Source organism: Sinocyclocheilus rhinocerous, unplaced genomic scaffold, assembly GCF_001515625.1.
Source record: "Sinocyclocheilus rhinocerous isolate Xijiao unplaced genomic scaffold, SAMN03320098_v1.1 scaffold273, whole genome shotgun sequence".
In the NCBI taxonomy this organism is placed as follows: Eukaryota; Metazoa; Chordata; class Actinopteri; order Cypriniformes; family Cyprinidae; genus Sinocyclocheilus; species Sinocyclocheilus rhinocerous.
Window position 1 is genome coordinate 734,904 of NW_015656360.1, and position 11,850 is coordinate 746,753.

At 36.5% G+C, this 11,850-nt stretch overlaps 2 protein-coding genes across 2 annotated transcripts in view; both read right to left on the reverse strand.

Annotated features, from left to right (window-relative positions):
• LOC107720001 (RNA polymerase I-specific transcription initiation factor RRN3) overlaps nt 1-2,136 on the reverse strand; it is a 16,044-nt gene extending 13,908 nt beyond the window's left edge. Inside the window, 6 exon segments of the mRNA XM_016527567.1 lie at nt 550-609; nt 696-825; nt 916-1,005; nt 1,531-1,587; nt 1,680-1,805; nt 2,023-2,136. Of these exon segments, the coding sequence (XP_016383053.1) occupies nt 550-609; nt 696-825; nt 916-1,005; nt 1,531-1,587; nt 1,680-1,775 (433 nt within the window). The 5' untranslated portion in view covers nt 1,776-1,805; nt 2,023-2,136.
• A 7,494-nt stretch (nt 2,137-9,630) lies between these two features.
• LOC107720000 (mpv17-like protein) lies at nt 9,631-11,619 on the reverse strand. The gene is made up of 4 exons (XM_016527566.1): nt 10,893-11,619; nt 10,742-10,812; nt 10,273-10,302; nt 9,631-10,098 (listed from the first exon to the last, which is right to left on the reverse strand). Exons 1-4 carry the CDS (start codon nt 11,197-11,199, stop codon nt 9,913-9,915), a joined length of 594 nt encoding a protein of 197 aa, XP_016383052.1. The 5' UTR covers nt 11,200-11,619; the 3' UTR covers nt 9,631-9,912.
• Nucleotides 11,620-11,850: the final 231 nt, after the last annotated feature.

Genomic DNA, 11,850 nt, shown 5'->3' on the forward strand with positions numbered 1-11,850 from the left:
TACACTTTTTAGGATTTTTGATTAATAGAATGTTCTAAAGAACAGCATTTCTTTAAAAAATACAAAACCTTTGTAGCATTATCAATGTCTTTACTATTCATTTATTGAGTACTTGCTGAATAATTTCTTTTAAAAAATCTAACCCCAAACTTGTGAATGGTAGTGTATACAACACTGAGATAAAACATATGCTTATTTAACAATATCTAAACAAAATGGCCAATAAGATTAGTCTAAACAGATTAGTTATTCTGGTTGGCTGCTATATTGGTCTGTAAACTTTAGTCAAGGTAAACAACATATTGGATTTTACCCAAATGAACAACAATGCTGTGAGGGATAAAAATCACAGTCTGTTTTATGAGTGTGTATGTATGTTTGTTTATGCAACAAGTCTATCCTGACTAAGGTCCACCACCAGGGTAGATCATAAAAGCTGGTATATGACCGTGCATAAAATTAATCAACAAAAACAACAGTCAATAACACATATTAAATTACAAAACAAAAGCAGTTGATATTAAAAAACAAAACAAAAAGTACACCAACTTTCATCTTCGTCATCAGAATCTGAAATATCCACATTTCCTTCCTGGATTCTTATTCTTTCTGGAAGAAAAACAAAAAAAAGTAACCTTATTTTAAGTCACCTGAACAATGTGAATGGAGTGCAGCAATACTATAATATATCTTACTTGGTGCAAAATTAGAGATGACCATTCTGAGACAGGCTCTGAGATAAACTGTCTGGGCTGACACCAGGTTACTCAGAAAAGCCAGATATTCTTCCACCACAGCCTGACTGCGACCGAGCCATGGCAGCTTCTGTATGGGGAAACATTTCTTTCATTAATGCACAGCGAAACTGACCTGACAGCTTTTGTTTATTATTTGACACATTGGTGTTTCACTCACCAAAACAACATATATTAATTGCTCATGATCTTTGCCAAGTTGAGTGACACAGGTCCTGAATTCGTGCAACCAGCTGATAATTTGAGCGTCCTACAATAACATACAAAAAGAGTGAGAAAGAACATTTCTAATTGCACATGTTTGAAACACAAAGTCCAGGATTCCCACACCAATCATGTCCCAGTACTGAATTAGGATTTTCAAACATCATTTTGATTCAGACCGAATGAATCATTTAGACAGATTCGTGAGTCGGTTTGACCAATTCAATGAAAAGTAACTCGGCAACATCTAGCCCAGGGCTGTCCAAACTCGGTCCTGGAGGGCCGGTGTCCTGCAGAGTTTAGCTCCAACCCTAATTAATTACACCTGAAGCAGCTAATCAAGCTCTTACTAGGCATAGAAACTTCTAGTCAGGTGTGTTGAGGCAAGTTGGAGCTAAACTCTGCAGGACACCGGCCCTCCAGGACCGAGTTTGGACAGCCCTGATCTAGCCAATGAAAGACTTTATTCACTTTATAGTATCCATAACATCTAAGGTTTTTTGTTCCATGATTTTTTACAGGTCTTGACAACAACAATAACCTTGAAATCAAGATTAAAAACAATACTTGCCTTAATATCAGGATCTGAGAGTTGATGTTTTATCAATTCATAATCACTTGTGTCGCCCTGTAGACGTCACATCAGAGACGTAAGGACATGTTTTACAGACAGTGGCATTCATTAGCTTTATACTGTACTTACAATCTGACCCAACTCACCTTTTGTAGTTTAGCTAATGTATTGGAAACTGTGCCTCCAAAACGCACAGTTTTCTTTGGAGGTGTACTGAGGAAATCTCTGTCCTCAATTTCCATTATTTATCACAAATAGTTTTAATCTGCGAACTGAAAACAAAACGACGTTAAAATCAACGACACCTAACAAACGCCAACTAAGTCTACTTCAAAATTCATTCTGTAACGATATCCGTTGCATCCACACACACAAGAAAAGATATACAATTAAAACATAAAAGCTGTATGAAGATAAAACGGATACTTATAGGCATGCGCCTAGTTATTAAACGGACTACATCACGCGAGTTAATAGATCACAACTTACCAAATAATGCTTATTCAAAAAAAAGTCTATAATTAAATCAGGCATTATAAGTGAGATATAGAAATAGTCACATGCGTTCCACGCCGAGCTCTGCACGACCGGAAGCGCTGTATTGTTATTACGGAAGTAGCGTGTCTAGTTCAGTTGCGTTCAGAAAATGAACGTTCTGCCACCTAGTGGTTTGAAGTGTAATGACTCGATTAATGGTTGCTTTGCATATCAGGGCCTGATCAGGGCCAAGGGCCGCTTGGTGGATAGAGAGATGGAGCATGTACGTATTATACACAACTGAGCAGGCCCGGATTGGCTTATCGGGAGCACCGGGAGGATTCCCGGTGGGCCGGTGTTACGAGATTTTCGGTTTCCGAGATGTTCTGTTTCAGTGGGCATACATTTCATACATGAATATTCATGAGTTTCCCCGACATGCGCGTGGAACCAGGTGGAACTGAGAATTTCAGTTCAGGCTCCTTGTATCTCAGCAGGTTTAATGGATTCATCAAGGAATCCTGTCGCTGTATAATGGTTTCCACACTTCATTAAGCAGTACAACCATTTTCAACTCTGATAATAATCAGAAATGTTTCTTGTGCGGCAAATCAGCATATTAGAATTATTTCTGAAGGATCATGAGACACTGAAGAGGAGAAGTTGAGATCTGACATCACAGGGGGAAAAAAACTTTATTTTAAATTGTAAAATGATTCCACAATATTAATGTTTTTTATTATTTTTAATCCGATGCAGTTGGTGACATGAACAAAGAACCTTACTAATACAAATCCTTAGAACAGTATTTTATATATCAAAACAAGCACAAGCACACTCACACTTATGAACATTTGTTAATGAAATTATTTTTTAACATGAAATTAGTTTCTTATTCCATTCCATAAAATGCAGTGAAGCATTTTTTTCTCATTTACAGTGTACCAGATATAGGCTACTTTTTAAACTTGTGTCCATACAATTTAGTTTAATCCAAAATTTTACTTATTAAAGGACCACTTTCATGCTTGTGTGTGTGGTCTTAGATTCCTATTCATTTTGTAAATACAGTCAAAGCCTAACAGTTTAAGAACACCAGGATAGATGAAAAACGATCCACAAATACAAGTTTATTTCAGCTGTTGTATTTAAATGAAAACAACTAACAACAGACACAGTTTTAAAGCATTGCAAGCTACAGCACAACGAACTGAAATCAAAGTAAATTACAATAGCTTGAGTGTGCTGAATGCCTGCAATCATTCAGTCAGTGACGACTGCACAAACCGTGCAAACTAATGAAAACATTATAAACTGTTACAAAATGATGAACAAATGTAGTTTAGGCATAGGTTTGTGCAACGCTGTAAAATATTTACCTTTTTTAAAATATACCATTAAACCTGCTGAAATACAAGGAGCGTTAACTGAAATTCTCAGTTCCACTTGGTTCCACGCGCATGTCCGGGAAACTCATGAATATTCATGTATGCTCCGCCCACTGAAACAGAAAATCTCGGAAACCGAAAAAAAATATCTCGTAACACCGGTCTGTTTTTTGGCAGCGAGGGCCGGTCTTGTCATGCCACAGGGGTTGAAATATGGATGCCGATATTTAAGGCATCAAAGAAGCGTCCCGTATGAAAGCTATAACACAGTTTGTCGCGTATTCGCAGGCATACGTCAAATGACCACCAGACCATATGAATAACAAATTCTCAATTGATAACTAATCATTCTATTGCGCAAATCATTGTTGTATTTGTGAACGTAGCCGTTCGAGGAAGGCTTTAAGACCAAGCGGAATCCTCTGCCGGCTGCCAGTGTTGCCAATTTAGCAATTTTGTTGCTAAATTTAGCAACTTTTCAGACTACCCTAGCAACTTTTTCTTCCAAAAGCACCTAGCAACAAATTTAGCTTTTTTTAAAAAATTTATTTGGCAGCTTTTAGCAACTTTTGATAAGTGACTCAAACGATAAAAAGGCACAATTTACCATTTAAATTACGCAAAAAGAGGAAACCAAAGATGCCTAGCAGTACACACGTTACAGGAATTAAGTTAGCTGCTATTTGCAATTGTTTAATAGTAATAATAATTAATAACTAAGGCATGAAACTCCAGGGCTGAAAATTAGTCCCACTTTGTGTTGAATTTTAAGCCTGGTCTGTATACTGTATACAAAATGCTTACATTGTAAATGCAGTAAAATAATGATATACTCTTTAGGCTACATTACTCTTTTTATGTAAGAAATTAATGTGGGATGTAAAATATTTATCTGAGGTTTTGGTAACTTAAAGGAATAAAAAAAAAAGACCCACTGTATCTTCTTTCATGTTCCACAGAAGAAAGTCCTACAAGTTTGAAATGGCATGAAGGTGAGTAAATGATGACAGAATTTTCTTTTTGGGGTGAACTATACCTTTAATATAGTTTTCTTAATAGGCTACAGTATTTTTGTAAAATTTGTGAGAAATCAAACAATAATTGCTGGACTCTTTATTGAAGACCACTGGCACATAAGATTTGATAATTTTGTTTTGGTATTGTCATGAAAAGAATGTCACAATACAAATGTTATTTCATAAGATTTGCCCTGTTGAACAATACAGTCTTAAGTGAAATGATCTTTTACTGTAAATGATCTTTTCCAGATTCTTTGGTTAGCTTAATTGTGCAATAGTTTCAAACAGGTAATAATAATAGAAAAATTGTGTCAATGTATGAATGCATCTGAAACTGCATAAAAGGCACCTGAGATCCACCTGAAAGCTGCATATAAATATCTAGAAAACTGTTGTGAATAAAAGAGGACACTGTCGTTGAGTTAACTATCAAACCGTCTGCCACCCATCCGGTTCATTTACACTGCTGCTTCTAAATTGGTATAAGCAAACAAAGATAAGAGGAAGCAAACCTAATAACACTTCTCAATGTCCAAAGGTTGTACAGTAGAGATGAGATTCGATAAAAGCAGGACACTAGAACATGTCTGGGTTACAATCCCGTTGGTCGAAACTCACATATAAAACAGACTATTAAATGTCGGAAAATACATAATTGTATTTATTTTGTCATACAGCCATTCTTGTCAGTGCATAATCTCAAAATAGTGTAGTATAAAGCATGAAACACAAAATCAATCAAATCAACATAGTACAAAACATAATTCAATTGTAAACATTTTCAATAAAAACACCAAAGTCAAAAAATTTATATTTCAACACGAGAGAAAAACAAAAGTCCGCTTAGGCAATGCCATATGGTTGAATATCCTCTTCTGTAACCTGTTAAAATAAAACAAGAAAATGTTGAAACTTTTATTTTTGTCATTTAAAAGGTCTCTTTCTCTCTCTTGTGTGTATTTGTTCTATTATTTTATCCTACTGTCTGTGTCTATCTATATTATTTAGCCTATTGAATCCACTTGGAAAACATAATGAATTTATGTGTTTTCATACACTTTTCATATACAGTTTATAAATACTCAGTTTTGCTACTTTATTTTACATAACATTGTGCAAATTATGAGTTAGGCCTATATCATGTAGTAAAACAATCTTCATATAGTACGTTAGCAGGGTGAATCCTCTTAAATATGAAGATACATCTGTTATACTTTAGACTGTAAGTCTCCATTGTTTATATGAGCTATTGTAGGTTTCATGGTTGATGTTTAACAGAGTGATCTGCCCTTACTTATGATGCAAATACTTCCTCAAAGTCATTTCATTGACATGTTTCCTTTCTCTCTATGAGCAGCTTTTTTGTCATGCCAATTATTAAATCAAAAATAAGTAGAAACACAGTCATAAAACATTTTTTTTTAAACTTGTTTGAAACATTTCATCAAACATTAATTGATAAACTGGTGAAGTTGGCATTGTTATTACCATAATTAGTGACGCAAAATAGACAATCAGACGTAATGAAATGGTATTAACCTGTACGTGATGGTTCATATGGCCTGTGTTTCTGTTCTGAGAGTCTGTCCTCCGGTCACTGTCGCAGACACAGTGCTCACATTATCCTGAGAGGTCATTGCAAAAGCCACTGGTACCTGACTGCCATCTCTTCTGTGCTTTGCTTGACTGGCCACTGCACCTTGACCACGGGGTCCCCCAGTTCTCCTGAGAGAGTTTCTGATTCCGCTCGAGAGGCGGCTGGAGAACCTCCTGACAACCCCTGCCAAACCCCTGCCCTTCTTCAGCAACCCCACATCATCCTCAAGCTCCTCGGGGGGCACCTCAATATTACCCGTGTACCAGAAAACCCACCAAATGAGACTCAGGAAAATGATGATGGCTCCTGCATATATCAAAAAGTCGTAGAAAAACAAGTCTCCAAACACGCCGAGCAATAATACGATGAGACCAAGAACGTCGAAAGCCACCGCAAGCCAGAACGCGCAAGAACAGCGCCCGAGACCGCCCGGCGCTGCCTCCATCGTCACGCTGTTTTTACTGTTACCTTTGGTCGTTTGGGACTGTTGAATTGCTTTTTTGAAAATAGCAGCTGTCTACATTAAGACTATAGAAGGGTTTCCGGTTGTTTCATAGGTAAGCGGCGCGAAGGAAGGATCTCTCCGTTTCCACTTCACCTGGAAGGGAGTGGCATAGAGCGGTGGGTGCGTCTTAAATACAGACTCACCTAGATACAGTACACCTGAGCTGTGCTGCCCCGAGTGTCCGACACAACACTAGCACTTCAGGTATGCTGAATATAAACACTTACTGTACAGTGTACCTTCAATTGACGGTTTTTGTTTTATATTTTCAGGTTTTTTGGAGTAACAAAAACATACACTGAAAAATAATTTGGTGTGGAAAACATTTAACTCAAAAATTGCTAGTAAATTTCACAATTTATGTAGAAAGAATGTGCAAGTAACACACTGAATTGAACATGACACTTTGAAGTAGAAAGACTGAAACGTACTTCAGTAATCTTCCGATTCTGATACTACAACTATTTATAACTATTTACAATTTTTTTTACAGTAGTAGCCTATCAGAATGGTTTTAGAATGTTTCTCTAATCTTTTTTTGGATGGCAGTGCTGGTTTTCCAAGATACCAGATGTTCAGGGAAATTTGAGTTTTGTAGTAACAATGACTATGTAATAAAATAAAATGTAGGCGATATTAATAATATATTAATAACATTAAAATTATAATACATCAATGTGGTAAGTTTGTATAATTTGAGTTTGTTTAAAAATGATAGTTGTATTTGTATACGATATATAATAATATATAATATTATTATACAAATATAAAATATTTGTATTTGATTATTCATTCATTCACTTATTTATTTATTTTTGACAGTAGCTTGGCTATACCAAAATATGTAATGAAAATGTAAGGTTTAGGTAAGATCTTTGGTAAAACCGTATCTGGGCCATGTTTCTCAAAAGCAGTGTGAGCCTGGTGGCAATGATCTTTACAATAAACTTGCTCACAGTGCTTTTGGGAAATGCAACCCTGGACTGTCTTTTTATATCCAAAAACTCAAAAGCTAAAAAAAAAGAAGAAAAAAGATGAAATCTAGAAATGTACACACATTTAGAACATAAACACATTTCAGTGGTCTTCAACCTTTTTGACTGGATGGCCTCTTATTATCCAAGACAATATTTTAAGGTCCCCATGTAGACTTCTGGCACTTCTGCTGTAGTGACAAGGTTTCTTGTTTTCAAACATTTTAATTTACAGTAACCAGGAATGTCAATATATGAACTATAATAATTACATTAAAATTATATGAATATATTTATGTGACTTTTCCACATTGTGATTTATAGGACAAGGTATTAAAATTATCTTTAACTCAGAACTATGGCAATTTCTTCACAGTTTCAGTTAGCTGACATAACTAGAAGAAATATCTATATATTTATTAAAGAAATTTCCTTGACTTTTAAAATGTATTAATTAAAAATTCATGCCAGTTTTCATCTTGATTTTTAGTTTTACCTTATTTTTAAGCATTTTACATCATCTTGAGGCCTCCTCGGAAGTCTGCTCAGACTCCCTTTGTGGGCTCCAGCTCCCTGGTTGAGAACCACTGCACATTTAGCACATTTAAAAATAAGAAAAAATAATTTTCTTAAATCCTTGAGTTCAAGTTTGTTTTTTAAATATATAAATGCAGTAACAGCCATATCACCCTGCAGCCCAAGACTGGTTGCCCACTGAAGCTAAGCAGGGTTGAGCCTGGTCAGTACCTGGTTGGGAGACCTCCTGGGAAAACTAGGTTGCTGTTGGAAGAGGCGTTAGTGAGGCCAGCAGGGGTTGCTCACCCTGTGGTCTGTGTGGGTCCTAACACCCCAGTATAGTGATGGGGACACTATACTGTCAAAAAGCACCATCTTTCGGATGAGACGTTAAACCGAGGTCCTGACTCTCTGTGGTCATTAAAAAAAGAAAAAATCCCATGGCACTTCTTATAAAGAGTAGGGATGTAACCCTGGTGTCCTGGCCAAATTCCCTCCACTGGCCCTTGTCTCTCAAGGCCTCCTAATAATCCCCATCCACTTGATTGGCTCTATGACTCTCTCTCCTCTCCACCTGTAGCTGGTGTGTGGTGAGCGCACTGGCGCCATTGTCCTGTGGCTGCCGTCGCATCATCCAGGTGGATACTGCACACTGGTGGTGGTTGAGGAGAGACCCCCCACATGATTGTAAAGCGCTTTGGGTGTACAGCAATACACAATAAAGCGCTATATAAATGCATTATTCATTCATTCAATAAAAAGTAACTTGATACAAATGGTGTGTGTCATGGAAACTTCATGTAAGAAATGGCAAGTATTTAATCTATGACTTTCTGATGTTTATTCTCATCATTCTTAATTTGTCTAAAAACAACATACATTTAAAAACCAAAATGAAAAGGCATTTTTGAAACTAATATGCTAAAGTCATGACATAAATGTACACAGTACCTAACAGAGGTTTTTTTCTGTCCTGTTGTCAGAGGTCATTGCATGCAGTGAACGGCGCGCACACCAGACATTTTTGCCCTTCTGAGATTAGCAAGTGTGTGATCCTGCCTAATCCAACACAGACAATCAGTACCGGAAAAGCTGTTTATCTGTTACCCAGCATCACCCTCAATATCTCATAAAATCTGCATTAAGCTGTCGCGTTTCTCAATTCTGCATGGTTAAACACATCACCTCTCACATACACTTCCATAAAAACAGCACCACAAGAAACTGTACAACTCACCTACAAACAAAGTAAACACTGGTTTATCTAAAATGCATTGTGTAAACTGTGGAAAGCAATATGTAATCACAATAAATATATTTTTTACAAGTTTAATAAGATACAAATCTTTTTAATACTGCATCCCTTATGAGTACATGTGCATGTAAACCTTATGAGTGAATGCGTCTTCATTTCTCTTTAGAAAGAGTTACGTTTGGATAAAACACTGCACACACAGTATGTCCATTTTTTTTTTTTAATATTTCAATAAATTAATAAGGTATTTGGGTTGAATAGCAACCTAACCTGGGGCACAAAAGTCAAGTCAAGTCAAGTCACCTTTATTTATATAGTGCTTTTAACAATACAGATTGTGTCAAAGCAACTGAACAAAAGGCCCGTCCAAACCACCCAGTGAAATTCTTAAAGACACAATGCATTTCCCTTCAGTAATAAATAAATAAATTGAATCACATAAAACAAAAAACTATATAAAGTAAAATTGGGTTGTTCAACATAAAAATAAATATAAGGTGTACACGTATAAGTTAATTTTATATCACTCTTATTAAGATCAAAAGCAACAAGATTTATAAACACAACACAGCCTCGATACAGTACCATTGTAGGACTCAACTGTCCATCCGCAAAGGCACAATGTTATTCATATGCGCCACTGTGTCTCTATTTCTCCTCGTCGGTACTGCGAGGTAGAAACCGTTTTTTGGGGGCCATGATCCAAGCTAAGGCCACTGCTGCTGTGCCATCCCCACTTTGTCGCGAGAAACATAAGAACGTGGCCCACAGGAATGCTGAACAGCCCATGAATGCCGTCCTCAGGTAGAGAGGCAACAGAACAAAATTCAGAAACTGAAAGAAAATACAGATTAATCAACATAAATCGTGATTAGATGAGAAAAATTTACAGAATGCAGTTTAAGAATATTGACAAAGCAAAGGATCAAGAAGTGCTTATGGCACATTTATCTGGTTGTGTATATATATATATATATATATAATATGGTGACAGAATGTGGTTCTTACCTGCATGAATGGCCAGTACATTAGTCCAGTCTGAAATGCAAAAATATATTTACACTATCAGCCATAAAAAGCTAGATGTTCTCAATATCATTTTATAATAAATTTATAACATTTGTAAATGTATAACCCTTTCGAATACAAACCTAATAAATGACAAACTAAAATTACTTTTGTATGTCATCTTGTAAATTAATGTATTACATGTATATTATGTATACATATAGAGAGAGAGGAGAGGAGAGAGAGAGAGAGAGAGAGAGAGAGAGCTTTTTTTAACATCTTGACATCAGTACAAAATCTAGGCTCTAGAAAGACACAAAAGGTTCAGAACTTTTCAGGTTCAGAAGGATTTTTCAACTAGTGTCCATATTTGATTTAGACATCACTGAATTATTCTCTGTAAAGGAGGTTGTTCATGGGCTAACTGGTAAAAGATGACTTCTTTTTGGTCGGTCATCAATGGGCCTACCTTGTATGTATTAAAAAACTTTTCTCGCCAGTCTGCAAATATGTCCTCTTTGCCCTCCAAGAAACTCACACCTGTGAAGACAATGAATTGAGTGATTAAACAAACAAGTGTGATATATGTGACTGTGATTGACATTAATACAGTACATTACCTGTGTAGAAGACACTGGTCGCCAAAGGTGAAGCAAAAGTTTGGTCCAAAAGCAGTTTGCGTAAAATCATACTGGCCGATCTTCCCGGGAAACGATGTTCTAAGGCTCGCAACCAGAAGTAATTGAAGTTACCTTGAAAGCTCATCGCCACAATCGCCACGTTTCTCGTGTGCCTCCAGTCCATTTCATCTCTCTGCGCGATCATGCACTGATGCACGAAATCCCCACCGGCGAACAAGCATCCGTACAGAGTCACATTGCTTATCCAAGGCAATACCTTTGCTCGTCTGAAAAAAGATTTTCTCATGTTCAACAAAACGGAAACTTGTAGGCCTACTTCGTAACCTTTGTAAACGACGTCGATGGACACGAAACAAAGCGGTGACCTGACATTGACAGACGGCCGTAGCTAAGCTCATATAATATTTTGCTCTACAAGTTAAATATTCTATTAAACTCTATTATTTCTAGTCAGTCTTGTTCAATCTATTTAAAATGCACAATAAATTACAGATTAATGGTTTGACAGCTCATTGTGACTCTTGGTGAACATCTTTCAGAAACATTACAAAGGCAAAGCACTGCCAAATAAAACACAGATCAATCGAGTGCCTCGGTTCAGTCCATCTTCTTTGACTTTAAAAGACACAGCAAGGCAAAAATAAGAATTACATTAATTAATCCATTTAGCAATTAAATTAAAAGGTTCCAGCGCGCGTTCATCCAGTGATCAGCAGTTTCCCGTTACTTAGTCAGTGCTCAAATCCCACATTAATCTGACCGCGCGCTCCTGCGCGTTCAAATCTGATCTGTATATAATAAAGATCGACCACATACTCAGTAAGACCAGTTGCTAGATTTTATGTTCGTGCGATCAACATTTACTGAGACTTTTGTGCTTACACAATGTTAACATATTTCATCCTTATATATGCCTCATATAAAGCTAATGTTGTGC